This window comes from Oryx dammah, unplaced genomic scaffold (assembly GCF_014754425.2).
Source record: "Oryx dammah isolate SB20612 unplaced genomic scaffold, SCBI_Odam_1.1 HiC_scaffold_2, whole genome shotgun sequence".
Taxonomy (NCBI): domain Eukaryota; kingdom Metazoa; phylum Chordata; class Mammalia; order Artiodactyla; family Bovidae; genus Oryx; species Oryx dammah.
The window spans coordinates 59,524,687-59,552,503 of NW_024070186.1; the positions used below are offsets into that span (position 1 = coordinate 59,524,687).

The window sequence follows — 27,817 nt, forward strand, 5'->3', positions numbered from 1 at the left end:
CAGATTACTCCTCCAATCCCCACCCCCGGTGTAATATGGAAGCTTACTCTCATTCCCTAAAAATTACTGATTTTTAAGGGTGTATCTGCTTCTTTTCAGGATAAACGATATTACTTAGGTCATAAGAAGTTCAGGCTTAGAAAATATATGCACGCTGTGGGGCAAAAAGTGCATCTTGGTGTCTGATTTAAAAAAAAAACAAACCTGAATTTTGCACACCCTATAGAAGATTTAAATTCAACCATTCCAGTCCATTTTAGTTTGCTGATTCCTAGAATGTCGACGTTCACTCTTGCCATCTCTTGTTTGACCACTTCCAGTTTGCCTTGATTCATGGACCTGACATTCCAGGTTCCCATGCAATATTGCTCTTTACAGCATCAGACCTTGCTTCTATCACCAGTCACATCCACAGCTGGGTATTGTTTTTGCTTTGGCTCCATCCTTTCATTCTTTCTGGAGTGATTTCTCCACTGATCTCCAGTAGCATATTGGGCAACTACTGACCTGGGGAGTTCCTCTTTCAGTATCCTATCATTTTGCTCAGGTGACCATTATATCTACTACTGTGGGCAGGAATTCCTCAGAAGAAATGGAGTAGCCATCATGGTCAACAAAAGAGTCTGAAATGCAGTACTTGGATGCACTCTCAAAAACGACAGAATGATCTCTGTTCCTCTCCAAGGCAAACCATTCAATATCACAGTTATCCAAGTCTATGCCCCAACCAGTCACGCTGAAGAAGCTGAAGTTGAATGGTTCTATGAAAACCTAGAAGACCTTTTAGAACTAACACCTAAAAAAGATGTCCTTTTCATTATAGGGGACTGGAATGCAAAAGCAGGAAGTCAAGAAACACCTGGAGTAACAGGCAAATTTGGCCTTGGAATGCAGAATGAAGCAGGGCAAAGAGTGATAGAGTTTTGCCAAGAAAATGCACTGGTCATAGCAAACACCCTCTTCCAACAACACAAGAGAAGACTCTACACATGGACATCACCAGATGGTCAACACCAAAATCAGATTGATTATATTGTTTGCAGCCGAAGATGAAGAAGCTCTATACAGTCAACAAAAACAAGACTAGGAGCTGACTGTGGCTCAGATCATGGACTCCTTATTACCAAATTCAGACTCAAATTGAAGAAAGTAGGGAAAACCGCTAGACCATTCAGGTATGACCTAAATGAAATCCCTTATGATTATACAGTGGAAGTGAGAAAAAGATTTAAGGGCCTAGATCTGATAGAGTGCCTGATGAACTACGGAATGAGGTTCGTGACATTGTACAGGAGACAGGGATCAAGACCATCCCCAAGGAAAAGAAATGCAAAAAAGCAAAATGGTTGTCTGGGGAGGCCTTACAAATAGCTGTGAAAAGAAGAGGTGAAAAGCAAAGGAGAAAAGCAAAGATATAAGCATCTGAATGCAGAGTTCCAGAGAACAGCAAGAAGAGATAAGAAAGCCTTCTTCAGCGATCAATGCAAAGAAATAGAGGAAAACAACAGAATGGGAAAGACTAGAAATCTCTTCAAGAAAATTAGAGATACCAAGGGAACATTTCATGCAAAGATGGGCTCGATAAAGGACAGAAATGGTATGGACCTAACAGAAGCAGAAGATATTAAGAAGAGGTGGCAAGAATACACAGAAGAACTGTACAAAAAAGATCTTCACGACCTGGATAATCACGATGGTGTGATCACTCATCTAGACCCAGACATCCTGGAATGTGAAGTCAAATGGGCCTTAGAAAGCATCACTACACACAAAGCTAATGGAGGTGATGGAATTCCAGTTGAGCTGTTTCAAATCCTGAAAGATGATGCTGTGAAAGTGCTGCACTCAATATGCCAGGAAATTTGGAAAACTCAGCAGTGGCCACAGGACTGGAAAAGGTCAGTTTTCATTCCAATCTCAAAGAAAGGCAATGCCAAAGAATGCTCAAACTACCGCACAATTGCACTCATCTCACATGCTCGTAAAGTAATGCTCAAAATTCTCCAAGCCAGGCTTCAGCAATACGTGAACCGTGAACTCCCTGATGTTCAAGCTGGTTTTAGAAAAGGCAGAGGAACTAGAGATCAAATTGCCAACATCCGCTGGATCATGGAAAAAGCAAGAGAGTTCCAGAAAAACATCTATTTCTGTTTTATTGACTATGCCAAAGCCTTTGACCGTGTGGATCACAAGAAACTATGGAAAATTCTGAAAGAGATGGGCATACCAGACCACCTGACCTGCCTCTTGAGAAATCTGTATGCAGGTCAGGAAGCAACAGTTAGAACTGGACAGGGAACCACAGACTGGTTCCAAATAGGAAAAGGAGTACATCAAGGCTGTATATTGTCACCCTGCTTATTTAACTTCTATGCAGAGTACATCATGAGAAATGCTGGACTGGAAGAAACACAAGCTGGAATCAAGATTGCCAGGAGAAATATCAATAACCTCAGATATGCAGATGACACCACCCTTATGGCAGAAAGTGAAGAGGAACTAAAAAGCCTCTTGATGAAAGTGAAAGTGGAGAGTGAAAAAGTTGGCCTAAAGCTGAACATTCAGAAAACGAAGATCATGGCATCTGGTCCCATCACTTCATGGGAAATAGATGGGGAAACAGTGTCAGACTTTATTTTGGGGGGCTCCAAAATCACTGCAGATGGTGATTGCAGCCATGAAATTAAAAGACACTCCTTGGAAGAAAAGTTATGACCAACCTAGATAGTATATTAAAAAGCAGAGACATTACCTTGCCGACTAAAGTCTGTCTAGTCAAGGCTACGGTTTTTCCTGTGGTTATGTATGGATGTGAGAGTTGGACTGTGAAGAAGGCTGAGCGCCGAAGAATTGATAAGTTTGAACTGTGAAGACTCTTGAGAGTCCCTTGGACTGCAAGGAGATCCAACCACTCCATTCTGAAGGAGATCAACCCTGGGATTTCTTTGGAAGGAATGATGCTAAAGCTGAAGCTCCAATACTTTGGCCACCTCATGGGAAGAGTTGACTCATTGGAAAAGACTCTGATGCTGGCAGGGATTGGGGGCAGGAGGAGAAGGGGGCGACAGAGGATGAGATGGCTGGATGGCATCACTGACTCGATGGACGTAAGTCTTGAGTGAACTCCGGGAGATGGTGATGGACAGGGAGGCCTGGCGTGCTGCGATTCATGGGGTCGCAAAGAGTCGGACACGACCGAGCGACTGAACTGAACTGAACTGATAGAAGATTTTAAAACTAAGTACTCTCTAAAACTAGTACAGAAGCAAGGAAGGAAATTCAAAACCAAACTACACATCCTTCCACCAGAGGCTGAAAGCGTCGCTTTCTCTCTAAAAGCTAACTTCACGGCTAGGCAGTTTGGTGCCCCTCCCCCACCGCCCCTGCGAGAGCGAGGACTCCAGGATCCAAGCGTAGTAGGCTCTTCCTAGCCAGCCAAAGCCCCGAAACACACCCGAGACTCTCAGCAACAAAGAAGCTAATACACTTCTTTTCCATAGAAGAAAGTAAACCTCAAAGAAGGGCCAACTAACGGGTGCTCAGTTTCTAACTAGGGGCTTTGAAAACAATGTACGTAAATTCCAACTTTTGAAATGGTAGCACTATCTAACTGGACTTACGGTTATTTTCCGTTGGGGTTTCTTTGTTCTTTTGTTAAAAGTTACGGCTAGCTTTGTGTACCACAAAGTACAGCAGAGCTATGAAGAACTATGAGGGAGTTTCTCAAGCAGCTTTTCTAGGGAGGTTTCCGTAGTGTAGTGGTTATCACGTTCGCCTAACACGCGAAAGGTCCCCGGTTCGAAACCGGGCGGAAACAATTTTCATTTATTTTCCCTTTTAACAGGAGCCTGTGATCCCCCTTTTCTCATTTCTTTCTTCTTTTAACAAGAGACTGTGATCCTCCTTTTCCTACCCTTTTAAAAAGCAAAATTCTGATGATAACTTGCAGTACTTTGGGAATTTGAATTTTCTACGTGGATGTTATTTAACAAATATTCTTATTAATGGCTTGCACGTGGAAGAAGGGTTCCAGACTTTAAACAATTGTTTTTAAATTCAATTCACAACCTGATACTGAAAAAATAATGTACAGCCTAGTAAGAGTAATTAAACGCAGGGTAAAAACTGGTAATCCCTGTCACCTCAGCACTCTTTGTATTACAAGTCATTCGGTTTTCCATTAGTTTTCCCATTGAGATTGTTGATTTTTCTAAATGCCAGAGACCATGTTTTGCGGTCTTTCATATACTTCCTGTTTGACACCTACTAGAGACTCGCAGCTATCCCTGAATTAATAAATTACAGAAAAGGATTCCGACAGAAATAAATAATCAGAAAATTTCTCAGAGACAAGACGAAATCAAGAAAGAACCAGCGTCATTTTTTTCCCTTATAAACCTAACGGTTATGGGACTTCGTCCCCACCCCCCCCCCCCGCCATAAACATGGTTGTTACTGAGAATAATTTACAAAGAGAGCAAACAAAATCTGGTTGTAAAAAAACTCTCGAGAAAAAAAAAAAAGAATAAATTCAAGTTTACAATGTTCTTTAAAATAAATTCGTGAGTAAATTTCCCATGGTCCTGACACAACTTTTAACAAGGAAAAAAAACGCTGAAGTTTTGGTTTTCTTAGATTTTTGATGTCCGCGAGTAGCGTGAAAGAACTCACCCTAACACATCAGGACGTAGTGTTTGTACGCCTTTTTAAATCACGGAGATAACCTTTCCCTCATTGTAGTTGACCGCGTGCTCAGTCCTGTCTGACTCTTTCCGACCCCATGGACTGTATTTAGCCTGCCAAGCTTCCCTCACTACAAAATCTGCATAGAATGCAAATAATTGTATTAAATATTTTCTAGTCTACAGGCCCACTCCAGTACTCTTGCATGAAAAATCCCATGGGTGGAGGAGCCCGGTAGGCGGCAATCCATAGGGTCGCGAAGAGTCGGACAGGACTGAGCGACTTCACTTTCACTTTTCACTTTCATGCATTGGAGAAGGAAATGGCAACACACTCCAGTGTTCTTGCCTGGAGAATCCCAGGGACGGGGGAGCCTGGTGGGCTGCTGTCTACGGGGTCGCACAGAGTCGGACACGACTGAAGCGACTTAGCAGCAACAGCAGCAGTAGTCCACAAGCAGAACCTTTTCCGGTATAAAGCCCACCTTTCCTGAAGCGCATGCCCAGTGTGCCCTACTGCTTTGCGCCGCTTTCTTGCATCTCAGACTTCTATCACCAGGTAAGGGTATCCTGGATACTGGGCTCCAGTTGGCTGATGCAAACAAGACTCAGTTTCCCAAGAGCTTTCCGGCAGTACCTAAAGTAAAAAGGGGTGATCAGTCTCAGCTCCAAAATTCCCATGGCCGAGAGCCGGAGTACACAAAGTAGCTGTTCCCACTCGCGGGGCCTCAAGGCAGTGGAGAATAATGGGAGAAGACGAGGAACTAACTACAAACCCCAGCATACAATGCACAATTTGGCTCCTGGAAAGAGGCCCGCAGGGCAGCGCGGCTCAGCCTCCGCGCAAAACGCAGGCCGAGCGCGAGATGCTATCTAGAATGCTCAAGGTGGGGACAACAGGCGTGGCTCCGTAAGCGAGCCCTTTGTCTCCTAGCCAAGACTCTCCCTGTTTCCGGGTGTTCCCGGTATGCTAAGTAGCGGGGTCTCTATGTACCAGCCTGCTACCCTCAGGCTGCTGTTGGACCTGCAGGGTCCTAGAGCCTACCGCGTACGCACGGAACGCCCGGAACCGGATGTGACGTCATCGTGGAGGAAGCAGGGAAAGGCGGAGCGTGGCGTGGTGACGTCCTTCCAAGATGGCGGAGAGAGAGTAAAGAAACTGTGTTCCCCCTCGGGTTTCTATAGGTGAGTTCTATCTTTGCCTCCAGGCCGCTATTCCCGCTCTCTCCAGACCTTGGGGCATTGGAGGGTAGGCTCCGTGGAGTTCGCATTCAGGCCGGAGTGAAGGTGTCAGGGTGGAAAGCTAGGGCGAGGCAGCCCCTATGTTGGCCTTGGCCACAACCTCTGCCGTGGGAATTGGGGGAGTGGGAGCTGGGCGAAGGGCAGGAAGGCGGAAGTCGGGAGAGACCGGCTTTTACTGTCACTTTCCCTCGCGGCCTCCAGTAGACGGCAGTGGTGGTAGGGAGGAGCGTGGCCTCCTCGGGGCGGGTGACCAGATCTTTGAAAACTCTTGGCCCTTGTGCTGGTTCTCCGCCCCCTTCGGCACCCGCCTTGCATTTAAGCTACTGTATGCTCTGCGGAAGGTAACGGGTTTCGGCAATTTGAGAGCAATTTTACACTTAATGTTAGTCGAAAGGCAGAGAAGCAGTTGAGAAAATTTTAAAGAACTCATACCATGTCCTTTGACCATTTGTCCCAAGGAATCATTTCTTAGTGTTTTATTAATTTTTTTTTTCTTTTCGTAATTTACATGTGCCCACTGAGCTTGAAACTGTGAAGGTTCAACTGATGTTCAGTTCTCTTCAGTTCAGTCGCGTCTGACTCTGTGATGTAGATTTTGCGGTGCTTTTTTTTGTTTCACTTTGTGGAAATGTTTTCACACATCGTCATTTGTTGACGTGTCCAAAGGATTGTGTTAGTTGACCAAGATGAAATAAAAACTAGTAAGGATTTTTATCTCTTCGGCATTTTTATCCGTATTTGCTTGGTAAGAATTTTCTGGGGGCGTAAAATGAGAACAGGCTTTGTTCTTGTTTGGATTCTGTGTCTCTTTATTCACCAATGGCTTGGGAGAAAAGTTTGATGAAAACTTAGTGGTACTGATTTACTCTCTCTTTTGTTTTTTTAGAACAAGGATAGAATTCGATTCCGATATCAAAATGCAGTATTCGCACCACTGTGAGCACCTTTTAGAGAGACTGAACAAACAACGGGAAGCAGGTTTTCTTTGTGACTGCACCATAGTCATTGGGGAATTCCAGTTTAAAGCTCACAGGAATGTGCTTGCCTCGTTTAGTGAATATTTTGGTGCAATCTACAGGAGCACTTCTGAGAACAATGTCTTTCTTGATCAGAGTCAGGTGAAGGCTGATGGATTTCAGAAACTGTTGGAGTTTATATATACAGGAACTTTAAATCTTGACAGGTAAGGTACCTATGTTATTTCCACTTACAAAAGCTGGTCAATAGTCTTGAGCTAAAGCAGATTAGTATTTTTTCCATTCAGTCCCTGAACTCTCAGTCTTCAAATACTGATGTGCCCAGTGTTGTTTTAAATAAAGAGGTCAGTATCACTGGTTTGCAGCAAACAGACTACATTTCATAAGCACAAAAAGTACAGATGTTCATAGGATTACAGCATGGTTTTTGACATATTTGACTTATCTACTGAAACAGTATTTATTTTGAGGAATGGAAACTTAAAGATCGAAATAGAAATATGAATTTTCATTGAGTTCCAGTTTCCCCTTGCTTTTCGGTCTTTAGGTTCCCTCTGGTCTTCTCTCTCACTCCATCCTCTACCTCATAAGATGTTTGGGTGGGAGATATAGGTGGAGAAAGAAGAAAGAATCTGTTCTTTAATAGTGCCCTCTTTTCTAGCCGAAAATAGCAACATGCAGGACCTCTTCCTGATTTTGATTCAGAAAAATACAATGCTTAAGTCGGCTAGAATGCTTCTCTGAGATGTTGAATGCTGTCACTGCACTGACAAGAAGTAGGTTCTGAAGAACCTGATAACTCAGGCATTTCCTCTTTCATTTTCGATGAACTGTATAGTTAGATTAATTCTAATTAATATGTTTACTGGTTATTGTAGAGAAAGGCGATGGGGATAAAAGGAAAGAGAAACCCATCAAATTACTCCTGCCTTCTTTTCTCCAGCTTTTTTGAAAGTGTAAACATGAATAGGTCACCATCTGACATAGCACAGTTATGAACTTTAGAATTAGATCTTGCCTGTCAGTCACTATGTCTCTTGGATCAATATCCATCCTGTCTCGGCCTCAGTTTCTCCATCTGAAAAAATGAGATGATAATAACTACATGGGTTGTTAACTGTGAAAATTTAGGATTTACTATCTCCCAGTGAACATTAGTTTCCTTCCTTTATTCTTTTCTATCCTACTCTTCAAATTCTTTGAATCCACATTTATTGGAGAAAAATTAAGGAAAAAAACAAAAAAGGAAACATCTGAAATTCTGCCACACACGGATAATCACTCTTAACACTTTGATAAATATTCTTACATTGTTTTCCAGATGATCTCTATAGATACATAGGTGTTCACATTAAACAAAATCCTTCCCTTGTTTTACGTTGCAGCTTATCATGAAAATATATTTCACTGAAAAGCTGGAATCAGGATTTTCCTTAGTCCTATTAAAAAGGAATCATTCATGCTGTTTGGAATTACTTTTAAGTTTTGATGTAATGAAATTTTTGTGTCAGTTCTGTATAAGTTGCTTAAAGGAACAGCAGTGTCACAGATAAATGTCACATGATATTTAAGTTTACTGAATATTTGGCTATACAAGTGCCTTTGATCGAGAAATTTAGAATGCGTAATATAAAATAAACAATCACAAAACCAGTGAATTTTGGTTGATCTTTAATTTAGTGATTACCCTTTCTCAGTTAACTTTGCCAGAAAATCTTGAATTGATTTGAACACACTGAAGGGCAGCTTACTTTGAGCCTTCATGCAGAGGACCAGTGTGAAGAAGAGCCACATGTTTGGTTCAATCTTTTTTGATACACATCTTTCCTGGAGAGCTGGGGAGTTAATTGTTTGAGCCCAGCCACAAATGTAAGAGAAGATATAGACCAAAAATAGAAAGTCTGTGCAACTTATTAAGAAAACAGAATAATAAAGAATTAAGTGGACTCAGGAGCTAGTTTCCTTGCTCAAATCTTAGTTTTAATGCTCTGTGATCTTAGATGAGTTACTTTGAACCTCTGATCCTTTGTATGTAAAATAGTTACTCATATAAAGCAGTTAGCCATGTATCTGGCATAGGTAATAAATGATTTTCAGTGACTGTTCAAAAAATAAAATCAAGTTTGCAAACACTTTTAACTTCATGCTAATAAACAAATCAGTTATTGACATGAACAAATGCTGATTGATTTTTTTAACTGTAACTGAGCTTATAGGCTATCAATGAAATAGGTAAATAATTTGTATGAATTACAGTTTCAGTTCTGAACAGTTCGTGTGTGATTCAGTACAAGTTTGTAGTGGTCTTAAAGGTTATTTCACCTAGTTTGTGGTTCATTTACTAAGAACAGTTGTAATTTGAGATCTTGGTATATTAAGTGATAGAATAAATTTGGGTTTCATTCTAATAGTGTCTCTCACTTTTTGTAATTTAATAATAGAATGTGTAACAAAGTCAATTAAAATGCTTAAGAAACAATGTTTTTACAGACTAAGTGGTATATACATGCAAAGAAATTCATATGGAAGACTAATAAGATTGTATTTATTTTGGGGGCATTCATACTGTACCTTTGCAAACAGAGAGTTAACTTGATTACAAAGATCATCCCTTATTTGTTCCAAAATTATAGCCAAAGGCCATAAGAATAGAGTAAGTAATGTATTCTTAGCTAAGGAAGTCAGTTTGCAAACATATAATTGTCCCAAAGTTTGTAGTATATTTAGGAATTTGGGATGGATTTTCCCAGAATAAAATGTTCACTAAAACTGGTGATTAGGTTTCCAGACTAGTCTATAAATCTATTTAATGTTTTCTGAAAAAAATTTCTTTCTGGGGAAAAGGACAAATAGGAAGGTTACTTGAGGGTGTATGTATATATATGTGTGTGTGTTAGTATATATTCATTCTCAAATAATTAAAAGGGCGTGTTTTTGGTATTAATACCAACTCAGCTCTCTGACTTTACAACTAAGAAAATTGAATCCCCCAAAGATGCTGACTTACCCTAATTAAGTCAGCTAGTAGCACAGAGCCGTTGTTAATGTAAGTGAACAACCAGCATTGTAAACTTCTGGTGGGCAGAGTCTATTTGATATGTCTTAATATCCCTCTGAGTACCACACATGGTAGATGCTCAATAAATTCTGATTTGAATGTTGAACATTCAAATTGAACATTAAATGTTTCTACATAACTATAATATGACAAATTCTCCAGCTAATTTATGTTGAATATCAAACACAAAAAAGGTGGGAATGTTTCTAGAGAGAGCTTAGTGCATTCTAAAACCTTGCTCCTTCAGCTGTGATCCATGGGCCAGCAGCATTGGCATCACCAGGGAGTGGGCCTGCTGAGTCTGAGTCTGCATTTAACAAATCCCTGGGCAATTCAAGTGCACAGGAAGTTTCCAGAAATACTGTTCAGGTTCCTCATAGGGGAGCAGAAGAAGATAATAGTTGTAAGACTCTTCTAATTACAAATAAAGAAAAGTTGGTTGCTATCTGAAGAGGCCTCAGGATAAATGGGAGGAGGCAGTAGGTTGCCAACAACTATTTTTGTGTTCCAAGTGTTTTTTTAACAAGTAGAGATATTAACATTTTTGTTTTTTCATGGCTGTACATATGAATGATCCATTACTTTTTTATTTTTTCAAGTTCTGTAAAACTGAAGTTTTTTCCTAAACATTGAGTAAATAAATTTTAAAAATTTGTTCTGTTAATCATTTTTCATCATTCTACTTCATTAGGTATTTAAAAGGTAGTTGTGTTTCAAAAACGTTTTTTGTTTGATCAGAATATTGTCATTTAGCCTTGTTTCCTTACAGTTGGAATGTTAAAGAAATCCATCAGGCTGCTGACTATCTCAAAGTGGAAGAGGTGGTCACTAAATGTAAAATAAAGATGGAAGATTTTGCTTTTATTGCTAATCCCTCTTCTACAGAGATATCTAGTATTACTGGAAACATTGAGTTGAATCAACAGACTTGTCTCCTGACTCTGCGAGATTATAACAGTCGGGAGAAATCAGAAGTGTCTACAGATTTAGTTCAGGCAAATCCTAAGCAAGGAGCTTTAGCAAAGAAGTCATCTCAAACTAAAAAGAAGAAGAAGGCCTTCAATTCCCAGAAAACGGGGCAGAATAAAACAGTGCAATATCCCAGTGACATTTTAGAGAATGCGTCTGTTGAATTATTTCTCGATGCAAATAAGTTGTCCACACCTATAATAGAACAAGTTGCACAAAGAAGTAATTCAGAACTTGAATTGACATCAGTTGTGGAAAATACTTTCCCAGCACAAGATATTGTGCAGACTGTTACAGTGAAACGGAAACGTGGAAAATCACAGCCAAACTGTGCTCTGAAAGAACACTCTATGTCTAATATAGCCAGTGTCAAGAACTCTTATGAACTGGAAAGCTCTGGAGAAGAGCTGGATCAGAGGTATTCCAAGGCCAAACCAATGTGTAACACATGTGGTAAAGTGTTTTCAGAAGCCAGCAGCTTGAGAAGGCACATGAGAATACATAAAGGAGTCAAACCTTATGTCTGCCACTTGTGTGGAAAGGCATTTACCCAGTGTAACCAGCTGAAAACTCATGTAAGAACTCATACAGGTAAGACTGTGGGAAGTACAGTTTTTATATTGTGACTGAAATGTTTATATAGACATTAATATATAGTGTTGACTATGTCCAGAATTTAGTATACACTTATATTCATAAAAATATTGAGCATGTTAGACTTGAAAATACCTTTGTAATTGTGACCAAATATTTAATGGCTCTTTGTTTTGTTGTAATTGGTACTCTGAAGTCCCAGTGTGTGAACTCTAAACCATTTTTCCTCACAGTTAAAATAAGCATAAATTAAGTTCTAGCTTGCTGTTTAACAGACAATATATTAAAACTGATAAAGAGAAAAAGTAATTACAACTCAGGCTGATTATCAGATTTTGCCAACATATCTCACTACATACTTCCTCAGACTTTGTCAACTTCTGAACGTAAATTATATGTACATTGCTTCCTCAACCTTTATTGGTATGCTAGATTTGTACTTTTTAGAAGCATTATATATTTCTCTCATCACCTTTCACTGTTATGAAATAAGAAACACTAATTACTTTTAACTCTATTGGTGTTTTCAATAATCAGTCTGGAAAAAGATCCTATATGCTTTTTTACTTCTAGCAGTTAATATTTTCTGAATACTGAAACTAATACTGTTGAACTCTTTTGAAAGCTTGTGTGAATTAAGCAACTAAAACAATATTTCCTTCTAAATACAAATTTTATTTACTTTTTTTTTAGGTGAGAAGCCATACAAATGTGAATTGTGTGATAAAGGATTTGCTCAGAAATGCCAGCTAGTCTTCCATAGTCGCATGCATCATGGTGAGGAAAAACCCTATAAATGTGATGTATGCAATTTACAATTTGCAACTTCTAGCAATCTCAAGATTCATGCAAGGTAAAAATAAAAGCAAAAAAAGACATTTGATCTTTAAGTCTGTCATTCACTGTAGCCTTAAATAGACTATTATATGAGAATTCAGGACAGTAGAATTCTAATTGTGGTACTGTCACACAATATTATTAGCACAGTGAAGGAACCAGAAGGAAGCCATAATGCCTGGAGGGGAATAAGTAAAGGAGGGAAATAAGGTCTGAATGGTGTTAAGGTGTTCAGAAGGTGAAGGTTTTGTAGGCCATTATGAAGCTTTTATGTTTGAGAATGAGAAATAAGTGATGTGAACTTACGTGCATTTAAGATCACTGGATGCTTTGTTAGCAAAAGATTGCAAGAGTGAAAGCAAAGTTACCAGTTAGGAAGCTATAGATAAAACCCGAGTGAGAGGGATGATGGTTCAGGTCAGAAAGGTAGTAGTGGGAGAGATAAGTGATAGTTAGATTCTGCATGTACTTTAAAGGTATAGCAAACAGAATTCTCAGCACATTTGGATGTGGGGTTTAAAAAAGAGTAGAATTAAAAACGATACACAGGTTTTGAGCTTGATCGTATGAAAAGATGGGATTACCATTAACTGAAATGGGAATTTGTGAATAGAGCAGTTGGAGTGTGGGAGTTTAGGAGTAGAGTTCTGATCATGTTATATTTGAGGTGACTATTAGATACATGAATGGAAATGTGTAAGAGATGGTTCAGTCTGGAAGTCGGGACTGGTTTGCGCTGAAGACATAAATTCAGTGGAGAAGGAAATGGCATCCCACTCCAGTATTCTTGCCTGGAAAATTCCAGGATCAGAGGAGCCTGGTGGGCTGCCATCTATGGGGTCGCACAGAGTCAGACACTACTGAAGCGACTTAGCAGCAGCATAAATTCGGAGTCATTGGCATGTAGGTAGTATTTAAAGTCATAATATTAGAGATGAGGTCACCAGGAGAATGAAGATGGAAGAAAAGACATCAAAAGATGGAGTCATGAGGCACACTAACTTTGAATTCTGACAGATAGCCAAACTGAACCAGCTGAAGTGACTAGGAAGGAACAGCAAAAATAGAGGCAAACCAGAATGGTGGGCAGTCTTAGAATCCAGGTGGAGGAAATGATTTCAGAAGGGAGCCGTCATTGTGTCAAATTCTGATGACAGGGAGATTAGGACTGAGAATTGACTGCTGGATTTGGCAAAGTAAAAGGTTAGCAGTGGTTTTGACAAAAGCAGTGTTAGCAGAGACTAGTGGGGAAGAAATGAAAGTAGAACTGTTGGAGACTCAGGATCTTACCAAAAGGAGAGCAGAAAAATAGAGGAACAGGTAGGGTCGGGGTTTTTCTTTTTTTTTAAGATGGGAGATGTATCAGTATATTTGTATTCTATAATCCAAAGCGGGGAGGGAATTGATGACACAGGATGGAAGAAATGTCAGGAGTGAACCTGGAGTAGGCAAGGGGGATAGTGTCTTACGTGTACAAATAGGAAGAACTACTGTTCTGAAGAAAAGCAAACTCTGTAGATGCCTATAGGTGGAGGTTTGTGATGTAGAAATTTTCTTCTGATTGCTAAGATTTTTCTTAGCAAAACAGGAAGCAAGGACATCAGCTGAGAGTGAGGATGGGTGCTGAAGGTTTAAGGAAAGTGAATGGACAAGCAAAAATCATTGCCTGTAGTATTGTGGGCATACTTGACTACCACATATAGCTGATGGGAAAACTTTGAACTGATCTCAGAACTAATGTTTTCATAACAACTGAAACATTTATTCTTGACATTATACATTGAAACTGTTGATTTTATTTTTAAATTTATTTGTAAACTTTTTATTTTGTATTGGAATATAGCCAATAAACAATGTTGTGATAGTTTCAGGTGAACAGGAAAGGGACTCAGCCATACATATACATATATCCATTCTCCCCTAAACTCCCCTCCCATCCAGGCTACCACATAACATTGAGCAGAGTTCCATGCTCTATACAGTAGGTCCTTTTTGTTTATCCATTTTCAGTATAGCAGTGTGTACGTGCCCATCCCATACTCCTTAACTATTTCTTCCCACCCTTCCCCCCAACCCCCCTCCCGCACAACCATAATTTCTTTAAGTATGTTGAGCCTCTTTCTGTTTCGTATGTAAATTCATATGTATCATTTCTTTTTAGATCCCACATATAAGGGATTTCATATATTTCTCCTTCTCTGACTGACTTCAGTCTGTGTAACAGTCTCTAGGTCCAATCTTGTTGCTGCAAAAGGCATTTCATTCTGTTGGATCGCTGAGTAATACTCTGTTGTATAAAAGTATCACGTCTTTATCCATTCCTCTGTAGATGGACATTGAGGTTGCTTTCAGGTCTCAGCTATTGTAAACAGTGCTGCAGTGAACACTGGGGTGCATTTATCCTTTTGGATCTTGTTTTTCTCTGGGTGTATGACCAGGAGTGGCGTGCAGGGGCATGGTAGCTCTGTTTTTAGTTTTTTAAGGAGCCTCCATACTGTTCTTCCTAGTGGCTGTACCAATTTACATTGCCACCAACAGTGCAGGAGGGTTCCCTTTTCTCCACACCCTCTCTTCAGCGTTTGTTTATGGATTTTTTGATAATAAGACATTTTGGCTGGTGTGGTGTGATATGTTGTAGTTCTTTTCTTTTTATGTCATAGTTTTGATTTCCATTTCTCTAATAATAGTGATATTGAACATCTTTTCATGTACTTCTTGGCCATCTGTATGTCTTCTTTGGAGAAATGTCTATTTAGGTCTTCTGCCCATTTGTTGATTGGGTTGTTCTGATGCTGTTAAGCAAGACTAATCCCTTGTTGGTCACATCATTTGCAAACATTTTCTCCCAATCTCTGGGTTGTCTTTTTTGTTCTGTTTATTGTTTCCTTTGCTATGCCAAAGGTTTTACATTTACGTAGGTCCCATTTGTTTATTTTTGTGCTTATTTCCATCATTCTGGGAGGCAGATCGAAAAAGATATTGCTGAGATTTATGTCAGAGTGTTCTGCCTGTGTTTTTCTCTAGGAATTTTATAGTGTCTGGTCTCACATTTAGGTCTTTAATCCATTTCATTTTTTTTAATGTAGCTGTTCAGTTTTCCAGCACCATTTGTTGAAGAGACTGTCTTTCCAATATTGTGTAGTCTTGCCTCCTTTGTCACAGATTAATTGATCATAGGTGTGTGGCTTTATTTCTGGGGAAAACTGTTGATTTAAAATACATTTTCTAGATCTGTTCAGATGAAATGAAAATGCTGCATGAAAAATTGTACAGAAAATTTTGCTATGTAGCATGATCCTCAGATTGTTTTATTTGCCATCATATATCTCTGTAATTATTTACTAATAGGAAGCATAGTGGAGAGAAGCCATATGTTTGTGATAGGTGTGGACAGCGATTTGCCCAAGCCAGCACATTGACCTACCATGTTCGAAGGCATACAGGAGAAAAGCCTTATGTGTGTGATACCTGTGGGAAGGCATTTGCTGTCTCTAGTTCTCTTATCACTCATTCTCGGAAACACACAGGTAAGAATGTGACACAGGGATTGCCTAAAATAAGGACAGTTGTAAATAAAAGAAAAAGGGAAATTGAGCCTTTACAAAAAGTAGGTTACAGGCTTTTGTGTTTGTGCTCCTTGAAGCTTTTTATGTTTCTGATTTTCACATAAATATTAGATGTAAAAACAGACATATTTACTAGAATAATACACAGTGGGTGAAATTTTTTTTATCATGTAACTTACATACATGAAAATTAGGTAATTTTGACAGTATGTAAGTTTGAGTTAAGACATTTTTTATGGTGTTAGAAAAACTCCTTAGCCTCTTGAAGCTTCATTTCCCTGGAATAAAGCTGTAAAGTTAAGGGGTTGGGATGAGTTTGGATAGAACATCAATTCAGTAACTTCTCAGGACTTTTTCTACAAAACATCTAAGATTTGTAAATTAAATAGATACTTAAAACCGAAAGTATCAATTTTGAAGCAAAATCTGTTGTTCAAAGATTTTCATTTTTTTGTAGGGTAATTTTTAATAGATCTTCCTAAGTGATTTTAATTCCCCTTTAATAATCTTGTAGATAACAAGAATTGAAATATGAATTGATGAATTTTCATGTTTTTAATTTTATAAAAATCAGACTTCTTGCCCATTTTTAGTCTACTGGAAGGATATTTGGAGAAAGTTTTATTATATGAAAAAGTATCAGGTTATACGAACAGTGTAAAATAGTTACTAATGTTCATTTAAGTTGGATCACACTGAAAATACCTCTAAAATACAATATAAAGAGGTCTTAATTTAATACTTTAGAACAGCTTACTATAGATTATTGTAATTGATAAATATTATGTTGGTATAGTACACCACTTCGCTATCTTTTATTTTCCATCTAGGTGAAAAACCATACATATGTGGTATTTGTGGGAAAAGTTTTATTTCCTCAGGAGAGCTCAACAAACACTTTCGATCCCATACAGGTCTGTGTTTAGGGAGAACGTATTATTTTTTGTTCTCTCTAATTTCTTTTTATGTAAACATTGACTTTAAACCATTATGGACTATATGGTATCTAGTCATACTCTAGCTATAGCTATATTTTAATGTATGAGTATCAGTTTTTATTTGTTTGTTTTTTTATTTTTTGGAGTATGGATTAAATTGGGTCAAGAATTATGTAGATTTTCTAAGACGTGTTCCAGGTAATCAGTAGTTTTTAAATGATTTGGATAAAATTGCACAGATATGCCAAAAAATGAAAAGGGATGGGTAATACTAAGATAATATCAGATTTTCTTATGAAACAATATTCAGTATGCAAGTTTTAGGGATATATTCTAACAATGACAGGTTATTCTAAAAGGTAGTATATAGATAGTATGAAGAACATATTAAATGTTCAAGGTTTTTTCAAACAAAGGAAAAAACCACTTTGAAAATGTACTGTTCTTTATCTTTCTAAAAGTTATTCCTCATAATAGAAAGGATTTTCTAATTTATAAGCCACCTGAGAGTAGAAACCATAATTATGCATTTCTCCCCTCAGCTACATCTCTCAGCTAGAGTCTGGCATCTGATTGGCACTCACTAAATGTGTGATAGAGGTAATTTTTTAGTTTGAGGTTTCTGTCAGTGAAAATGCTTGATTTTTCCTTGAAATAGGGAAGCTTTGCATAAAGGAAAGGAGTGCCTATGTACGGAAGCTTTTATTTTGCTTTGTTAGAGCCAAGATATTAAAATGGTAATTTGAAAGAAAGTAATACAATAATATTAGCACTGTGTTCATGAACGTTGGTATTTTTGCCTTAGCAGTTTCTGAAATACTGAGCTTTGATTTTTTAACTTATTTTTCAGGAGAAAGACCATTTATCTGCGAATTATGTGGAAATTCTTACACAGATATTAAAAATTTAAAGAAGCACAAAACAAAAGTACATTCTGGTAAATGCTTGTGTTTTTTAAAAATTTGGAGCTCTCATTTGCTATTCCTTAAAATGTTGAGATACACATTCTAACAGTTTAAATTAGATAAGGTGTACCCATATGAGGAAGGTAGCTTTGTAATGTGCAGGTGAGTTCCCTCTTTCCAGATTGACCTTGTAGTAAACATTGCTTTAAAATATTTTCTCCTTTAAAAACCTGATGTATGAACAATTTCAAGAATGGAAGAATACATAAACAACTGTTCATCACTCTTTCCCATACTAGAGTCTTGGTTACCTGGGGTTTATTGTAGTTATGCAGAGAAAGGAGCACCATGAACACTAGTCCAAAGATTGTATGAGAGGAAATAGGGAAACAGATATTCCCAAATTGTCATAATATGTGAAATGGAAAACCATACTACAGAATTTTTAGTCTGTTGCTTAAAAATGAATCCTTGAAAAAGTTTCAACATGCTTACCATTCTTTTATGCCTAGAAACAAAATTAATCTTCCTCATTTTGTAGAGATGATAGTAAGATTTTGGTAGTAAACATAAACATCATAAAGATTAAGGTAATAACATCTGAAAACTTCAGTGAGTCATAAATTCAACAAGCATTTATTAAGTACCTCTAAAGTACACGTAACCATGCAGGTACTAGGAAAGTGTAGTCCTAGTCCTCAAAGAGCTTACAGTGTGGGAAACCAGAAATCTAAATAAATAACTATGATTACAAGACAAAATGTAGGATATGGTAAAGACATGAGTACTGAAGAAGAGATTAAGTCCTTCTGACATGAGTATTGGGAAAGCTTAATTCTAGAGGACCTGAAACATGGAGGATGGAAAGGGGAAAGGAAATGTTCATCCAGGCAGAGAGAACATTGTGAAGAGAGTCACTGCAACAAGAGACTGCAGATTGTATTCTTGACTGGTTGAACTGAAGAGTAGTTTGGCAAAAATAGAGTTATAACTTTACAAAAGTATACAAGTTTGTCTAATGAGGGTAGTGAGATTGAAATCATGTTAGTACTTTTGGAGTGACAAGAGCATGGGAAAGCTAGTGGAAAATTTGAAGAGAAAAGCGTGTCTTTAGTCAGCCACATAATTAATCCCTTGAGTAATGCAGAATTTCTTCTGAAAATAAGTGAAAGTGCCATACTTCTGAACTTGAACTCACAGAATGATATGAATTACTCACTAATACATTCAGTGAATTAAAAAGAGTACTTATCTATGTAGCACTGTGAAATACTTGAAAGTAGAGAAGTATAATTAGACATTTGCTCTAAGGAATATATAGTCTGTTGAGCATTCAAGGCATACCTAAGTAGGATGTTACATAACAGTAAGATAGATAGCTAGGTGTCCCAAGGTGGTATATGAAGTATTGACAAATAGAAACAGCTTACCCTGCTCTAGAGCAATTAAGTCCATTTTTATAATGGAGTTGATGCGTGAACCTAGTCTTGAGGCCCATGATAGATTTGTGCAGGTAATGAGAAGGGCAGATCAGCAGAAGAGAAACAGTGTGACTAAAGGTGGGGTTAGAATGGGAATGGTAAGTAGATGAGTCTTCCTCGGGGTTTTTGTTTTGTTTTGAAAGATAGTGAATTTTTTCCCTTCTTCAGGTACAGATAAAATTCTAGATTCCAGTACAGAGGACCATCCCTTGAGTGAACAAGACTGCATACAAAAAAGTCCTCTGTCAGAAACTCTGGACGTGAAACCTTCTGATGTGACTTTGCCACTGACTCTCCCACTGGGGGCTGAGGACCACCACCTGCTGCTGCCTGTCACAGACAGCCAGTCCCCTGCACCAGACGCGTTGCTGAGGCCAGCCGTGAACGGGTATTCAGAGCCACAGTTGATTTTTTTACAACAGCTGTATTGACTTTGTGAGGAATATGGAATTGCTAAGACGTCTCTGGTAGTAAACATAAACATTGCTGGTAAGGTGCATAGATCCATATTAAATTGACCATTCATTTGAGTTGTGACCGTTATTTTCATTCACCGAAGTAAAAGCACCTGGTGCTGCATCATAGCTGCAGTGCTTGTTTTGATGTTTGGCTTTCATGTCTAGGTTACCCACCCAACTTTTAAAGGAATGAATTGTACTGCAGTAGCACTAATTGGGGTGAATAAGTATAACTTTGTTTTTAGAGCTGCCTTAATTCCATTTCTATTTTTCATTTCAGAATTGCCTTTCATTTACTGAAGTGAAATCTATCAGTTTATGATTGAGTTTTGACCTGTAGAATATGTTTATTTTCTTCTCAAAATTTAAACAAAGTCCATAATAGTATCAGCCCATGACAGTGCTGTTAGCAAGCTCCATAGACCAGTATATAAACTATGAAAGTCTCTCAGTCGTGTCTGACTCTTTGGTGAATTCTCCAGGCCAGAATACTGGGATGGGTAGCCTTTCCCTTCTCCAGGGGATTTTCCCAACCCAGGGATTGAACCCAGGTCTCCCACATTGCAGGCCGATTCTTTACCAGCTGAGCCACAAGGGAAGACTTTCACATATAAACTGTGAGGGGGGAAATTCATATTTCTACTATAAAAATTGAGGTACTGAGTAAGAATTGTGCTATTTCTCTATTAATATAGTCCACTGAAGGTAACTTTTCTAATGAAACAAAAAGTGCTTCTCTTAAAAACTAGAAAACTAGATATAAATTTTATTGTGTAGAACTCAGAATTCTGGAGAAAACCAGTGGTCAGTACTTTTTTGATTTGAGTTGTCTGAGACTACATTTTCAAAATGAATTTTAGATAGATATTTGGTGTTTTTATCTTATTAAAAGCAGTTTCAAATTTGATGCGGATTGTTTTAATAAGTTTCTAGATTATTGGAGATGAGGGAAATACACTGAGTTTTGAAAATTTTTGATAAGCTTCTCTTATACCTCTTATGCACTTTTAAAAAAATAAAATCCTAAAGAATTTTCTAAATAGAAACTTAGTGCATAGTATAAAACACTTGACTTCTGAATTTGGTACATTATATTCATAAATAGTTAAAAGATTAACTTCAATTATAAGTAGACATTTGAGTTATCAGAAAGCCAGTTTATTAAACATTTTATATTTGAGTTTTTTATAAGTTTCAAGTTTGAAATTTTTATAGATTAAACCATAACAGTTGGTGGTGGCTGTAGTTTCACATTAGTCCTTTTCTTTCTTAATGAACTTAGAAAATTCAAATTTATTCCGATACTTTCTACCACTTGGCCCTTCTGTTTTCCCCACATATTGATTTAATCTCACTGCATAGTCTTTGGACATTAAATTTTTAGTTCCACAAAGTCTGTTCTTATACTACTGATCAAACACCATTGTGACATTATTTCCTGTTTCTCCCATGCATTAGTTATGGCTCATTTGTTTTCTGCTTTTAAACTACACCTGTAATAAAATTAATGTATTTTCTATTGGTGTTGATTTCTTTAATTGTGTTTTCTCTGAGGTCCTAGTCATAGGAACTAACCAGAAGACTTAATAAAACCAAATTCTTGTAAACTGTACAGATCATCACCATTTCACAGCACTCAGCATTTTCACAATAAATTGCCACCAGTGGGATTGACTTAGAGTTTGAAATACTGCCGTTGTACAATGTACATCAAACTTAGTATTTAATTTATCTAAGAAATCTAATTATTCATATGTATTAATTTAATATACAGGGTTTAAATACAATTTATAAAGTTATAAAAATGTTCAACTAATCTATTCTGGCTTAAATTCAATAGGAATTTATTGGAATGTGAAGAAATTAAAGAAAATTAAGACTCAGCCTTTTTAAGAAGTCTGCTGAAATGGAGAGGCTATATTTAATTCACATCTTCATTAATCCAAGCATCTAATGAACAAAATTTCTTTTTAAAAACTGCTACAGTGATGTCATAATTGTGTAAGGGTAGTAGTTACCAGATTTCCTCTAACATGATGATAATTAGTATTTTGTCTTTACATAAATTAGCCTTTACATTTATTATTTTTCAGATTAAAGGATTGGAGTGGCTAAGGTTGATTTATTGTGTTTTTCTTCATCACATTATCTGCTTCTTAGCTAAAATAATTTTATTTTAAATTGCCATGGCATGACGCTCTTCCAGAATGACTTGTAAAGAAAGTTTGAAGACTGAGTTTTTGTCCTGTCATTCTTCTTCTAATGTTGTATTATTATCATATGCATATGTTTTAGTTGTATCTGCTATCATTGTAACACTCATAATTATCAATTAAGTTCATCTTTAAATATATTTGTTACAGTGCAGTGTTTTGGGAAAGGTCTATTCTGAATTATATAAGTATTACTACATTTTTTGAAAGTCTTTTTAGAATGCTGAAGATCTTACTAAGAAATTATTTTCTAAATTAATTTTGTTTTGTATTAGATAATTCCTTCTGTATTGTTAGCTTTTAGGCTTTTAAAAAAGAAACCATAGATTATATATAAAGGATTTTTTCCTGGTATGTTTTATGTTTCATTTCATAGAATGATTTTGATAGATTTTAGAAAAGTGTTTTATCTTTTTCCAAAAGGTCCTGTCAGTTCTGTTGCAACAGTAGTGTCACTTTTCTGTATGTTTCATGTCTACAGAAATTGTACAAATGATAGTTGAAATGTGCTTATATAAAGATAGTTAATCTACATGTACTCATTTAAATATCCTGATACGATAGCTCTAACATTTGATACACATCAAAAACATTTTTTAAATAGTTGTGTCCAAGACCCACCACACCTTGGGCCCTCTGAATCAGTCTCCAGAACATGCTAGAAAAGCTCCATAGGTGGTCTTAATGCATACCAAACAGAAAACGATTATCCTAAACACTTCCTGGTGTTCTTTCTTTCGGCTCTTGATATGTGGTATGTAGGCATTATCGTGTGTTTTTTTTTTTTTTGGCTGCACCCTACAACTTGTGGGATCTTAGTTCTGTGACTAAGGATTGAACCTGGGCCTTCGACAGTGAAAGTGTGGAGTCCTAACTACTGGACTGCTAGGGAAGTTCCTATTATTGTCTCTTGATAAATGAAGCTCTTAATATGACTTTCTACTTTTTACTCAGATTTTGAGTCTTTGGAATTTGGCTAGAAATACCACCAAATAAATTGTATTTTAATGCCATTTCTGTAAATTCTATATTTTTACTCATTATTTATGAACATTACTGATAGTTATCAGAGCATTTCTTGAGACAGTGATATAATTTACTTTCCTGGCCTCTGCACCCCCCACCCCACTTCATTCAGCAGAGATGTGATGTATTTGCTTAAGGGATTTGGATAATTACCATGTAAACATAGTCATTCAGAAATAGGGTATTTATTTTCAAGAAGTATATACTAAAATAAACACCATGGATATGAATCAAATATTTGAATTAAAATATCTAGCTATTACTTGAAATCCTAGAAAATTATTGAAATCAGAATACGTAAGGCCATAAAGATAAAATGATTTCCTCTTTTAAGTTTACAGTCAAGTGGGAAAGACAGGCCTGAATGCCAAGTGTTATAACAGAGGAAGGCAGGAAAGGAAATGTCAAGCAGTCAGTAGAAATTGAATGGACAGAGAAAGAGCTGTTGCTTTCCTGGATAGGCAGGCAAGAGGAGATGGCTCTTGGGAGGGATTTGTTCACAGCTGACTGAGGTAGGGGAATGGAGAGAAAATCTGAAAGGTATTGGCAGAGACCAATCATCAAAGACACATCTAGGACTATACCCGTACCACCTTGAAAGAGTCCTCTGCCTTTCACTTGTGCTGGAAGAATGGGATTAGATAGCCAGGTTTACACTCCAGGATTTCACACCCTCAACTACAGTTGAATGCTAAAGGGCAGGGAGTAGACGGCCATTTGTAACATGCTTGTGATTCCATGCTTGTGATCACAGCTTATAGAACACCTTACCAGGAAGAAAACAGTTCTTAGCCCAAACAAGCTACTTGAGACACTTGGTTTACGTGTACATAAAAAAGATCATTTAGATCTGGTCCATAGTGAAGCAAGCCAGAAATCTAAAGGAAATAGTGAAGAAGCAGAGAAAGCTGATCTAGAGAATAAAGCAAGGGGATGAAGTAGGTTTGCAGAAACAAGCGACCACGACCCTGTGAGAAACCAGAGTGGCCTGGGCCTTTGCAGTCCCCACCCTGACTCGAGGTGGCGTAGCTATGCTTCATTTCCTTGTGCCTGAATGCCCGTGATTTTTGCTCATTAAATCCTTACAGTAAATCTCCCTTTTCTTTTTTTGGCTATGCTGCACACCTTGTGGGATCTTAGTTCCCCAGCCACAGATTGAACCTGCAAATTCCCTAAATCCCCCTTTTCTTAAGCAGCCTTGAGCCAGTTTCTCTTCCTGTATCCCCAGCTTAGTAACCTAAGTTTTGATCCTTAGTGATTGAGTACATGGTGACCCTGTTAATTATGATAGGGAGATAAGATGGAGGTTTATGGAAGAGAAGACTTTATCTGCTGAATTTGATTGGTGGTGAGACATCTGTATGAAAATGTCTAGCGGAGGTTGGAAATGGGGACTGAAACCCAGTTGAGGTTAAAGCTAGAGATACAGATCTTGCAGCATAAGGCTAATAATTATTGTGACAGAAATGATTTAGGCAACCCTGGGAGATGGTATAGAAGAACAAAAGATGAAGACAGAATCACGGGGGAAAATACATTCTTAAGAATAAGCAAAAGACAGAACAGGAGATGGAAATTGACAACAGGAAGAAAACGAGGGTGCTGCAGATTTCATGAAGACAGAAGTGGCTTTGTACTGATCGCATAGTACAGAGAAATAGGATTCCGGTCAAAGACAAAATTGGGTTGGGTAACTGGAGCATGATGATCCTTTGAGAAAGGCAGCTGCAGTAACAATCGTGGGTAGAAGCCAGGTGGATACAGCTTGAGTAGATGTAAGGATTTTTCAGACTACTTAGTTTGAAAAACAGAGTGAGTACAGCAGTCATTTTATCAAATATCTGAAAAGTATAAACCACTTTCTTATTTTCAAACTTGAAACATTGATAAGTGATGAGCATAATAGAGTGCAGCACTGTAACAGAAGTCTGGATCTGCATTGGATCTTAAAGGACGACTGCTAAGAAGGAAATGGAAGAAAATGTTTGACGTGTATGGTTGCAAATCTACTCATTACAATTCAGACGTGCAGAAGTAGAGTTTTCCTACAGAATTTAACATGTTCATCCCCTTGATCTCCCACCCAGTGGGAAGTCTGGGGAAAAAAACCTAGTCTGATATAAAGACAATTTATATCTTAAGGGAGTGCTTAAACATTTTAAAACTTGTCTTATCTCTACCCTTTGTGGTGTCCACCTATGTGGAGGACAAGAGGCTTATATAACCAAGGGGCGTGAGGGAAAACACTGTTCTTTATTTTCCGTTTTCTGGACATCCTGCTGGCCTCTGATGCAGTAGGCAGCAGCTTATAAAATACGTGATCAGGTTTTTTCCTAGCCTGCTCAGAACCCAGTACTTCTTGGTTGACCTGGCTTCACTTTAGTTCTCTTGGATGTTAAAAAAGAGAGCCCTGAGACTTCTGCATAAATGCCTCAAACAGTCTTGTGTGGTTGCAGGTTAGTACATGGCACCCCACTGCAGGCTCCGGATAAGCCTACTGTCTTCACATTCACCCATTTGCTTCCCACTCAGCTACCTTGTGAGTCTCCCCTTGGGAGAATATTGGAACTTGTGGGTCCACTCCATAGCACAGAGGAACAGAGAGTAGCCTGGGAAAGTAAACTGCATCACAAAGGTTTACTTTGATGTGACTATGTCCTAGCCTGGGAGAATCAATCCTACTGACACCCCTAAAGTAAAGTAAAGTGAAGTCGCTCAGTCGTGTCCGACTCTTTGCAACCCCATGGACTGTAGCCTACCCGGCTCTGAGGAGCCTCTCAGTCCATGGAATTTTCCAGGCAAGAGTACTGGAGTGGGTTGCCATTTCCTTCTCCAATTGACACCCCTACTACCCAGCATATTATGGAATATTTCAAAACAAAAGCTGAATGGATTACTGCTACATTAAACAACATGAATGAATTGCACGAATGTACAAAAGTAGTTGGATACAAAGAACATACATATGATTCCATTTATATAAAATTCTAAAACATACAAAACTGTGGTGTTAGACATCATGATGGTGGTTGTCTACTGGGGAAGATGGTTGGAGGCAGTTCTGACATTTACTCTTTATCTGTATTGTGGTTAACACAGATGGGTAACTATTAGATAACTTCGATTTAAAAGAAGTATATATTTTTTAAAAAATTGAAGAATGAGAAAACCAGAGTGTTGGTTTTTAAACTTCAGTGAGATTAAAGATGACCTGGATTGTAAAAATGCAGGTTCCCCAGACTGTTTGGAAATTCTGGTTCAGTAGGTCTGACTCTTAAAAATCTATTTTTATTTATTTATTTTTTAAATTTTTAATTAATTTATTTTTTATTTTACTTTACAATTCTGTGTTGGTTTTGCCATACATTGACATGAATCCACCACGGGTGTACATGTGTTCCCAAACATGAACCCCCCCTCCCACCTCCCTCCCCACAACATCTCTCTGGGTCATCCCCGTGTACCAGCCCCAAGCATGCCGTATCCTGCATCGGACATAGACTGGCGATTCGATTCTTACATGATATTATACATGTTTCAATGCCATTCTCCCAAATCATCTCACCCTCTCCCTCTCCCTCTGAGTCCAAAAGTCCGCTATACACATCTGTGTCTTTTTTGCTGTCCTGCATACAGTGTCATCATTACCATCTTTCTAAATTCCATATATATGTGTTAGTATACTGTATTGGTGTTTTTCTTTCTGGCTTACTTCACTCTGTATAAGTTCCCCCATTTGATTCTCATTCTCCATACTTAAAAAAAAAATGCTGATTTAGCATCTTCAGTTTAAACTATACATTGGACAAATGTTCGAGCATAAGAAGTCTATCATACTGTTACACAAGTCTGAGTTTATTGGCTGTCTTAATTGCTAAGAATAGCATTTCCTCATCAGCTTAATGTTTTCCAAATGTAATGACAATTGTTAAAAATGTTTTTATTTTTTCTTACACATTGAATTCTGTGGCTTTTCAGATTCGATCAAAAAAATTTTATTTCCTATTGCATTTTTAACAATATAGAAACCTGACTTTCCTCTGACATGCAACTTTTTTTTAGATAACAGTTATTTAGTTCTAGCTATATTCAGCATGTAATGTAAAAGTGCCAAAGAATTGATGTGTTTGAACTGTGGTGTTGAAGAAGACTCTCAAGAGTCCCTTGGACTGCAAGGAGATCCAACCAGTCCATCCGAAAGGAAATCAGTCCTGAATATTCATTGGAAGGACTGATGCTGAAACTCCAATACTTTGGCCACCTGATGCGAAGAACTGACTCATTTGAGAAGACCCTGATGCTGGGAACATTTGAAGGTGGGAGGAGAAGGGGACGACAGAGGATGAGATGGTTGGATGGCATCACCGACTCGATGGACATGAGTTTGAGTAAACTCCAGGAGTTGGTGATGGACAGGGAGTTTTCTTTTAATATAACATATGAACGATACTTATTCCAAAAAAAAGCCCTGAAACCCATTTCACACATTTTGTTACTACTAACATCAACTAATGAGTGTATTTCTCAAACAGTTGCAGATGTTTTTAAGATTTTGTTTTTCAGCACAGACTCAACGTGATAGCAACCATCTGTCCTGGATGATTCAAGTTCATCTCTCTGAAAGCGTGAGAATGGATTTGGTAAGGCATTTAGGTCTTTTCTGACTCAGTAACTCAGTAACCCTAGAACATTAAGTGAAAAATAATGCCTCATATAATTTACTCAGATGTTCTTCCCATTTCATAACCATTACCACCATCTGTGCCTACCCCTCAACACCCCTGCACACGCACACACATTTCCCTAGGGAGTAAGGAAATGTGGTATTAGGTGATGAATATAAGGAAAAGCCTGATAAATTTTAAAAATCA

The 27,817-nt window shown here is 37.9% G+C and overlaps 1 protein-coding gene and 1 non-coding gene across 4 annotated transcripts; both read left to right on the forward strand.

Moving 5' to 3' along the window:
- The first annotated feature begins 3,744 nt into the window (after positions 1-3,744).
- TRNAV-AAC lies at positions 3,745-3,817 on the forward strand. Its single transcript has one exon. It is a non-coding gene; the product is annotated as a tRNA-Val (tRNA).
- Positions 3,818-5,366: 1,549 nt separating this feature from the next.
- MYNN (myoneurin) lies at positions 5,367-22,948 on the forward strand. Of its 3 annotated transcripts, XR_005722515.1 has the most exons (9): positions 5,367-5,867; positions 6,811-7,107; positions 10,729-11,519; positions 12,216-12,375; positions 15,708-15,886; positions 16,756-16,839; positions 17,714-17,800; positions 19,418-19,738; positions 21,548-22,948. XR_005722515.1 is itself a non-coding variant. In XM_040248557.1 (8 exons), exons 1-8 carry the CDS (start codon positions 5,650-5,652, stop codon positions 19,678-19,680), a joined length of 2,079 nt encoding a protein of 692 aa, XP_040104491.1. In that variant the 5' UTR covers positions 5,368-5,649; the 3' UTR covers positions 19,681-22,933. The 3 variants fall into 3 exon arrangements, 2 of the variants coding, with proteins under 2 accessions (XP_040104499.1, XP_040104491.1); XM_040248557.1 differs by having other exon boundaries at positions 5,368-5,867; positions 19,418-22,933; XM_040248565.1 differs by lacking the exon at positions 16,756-16,839 and having other exon boundaries at positions 19,418-22,933.
- Positions 22,949-27,817: the final 4,869 nt, after the last annotated feature.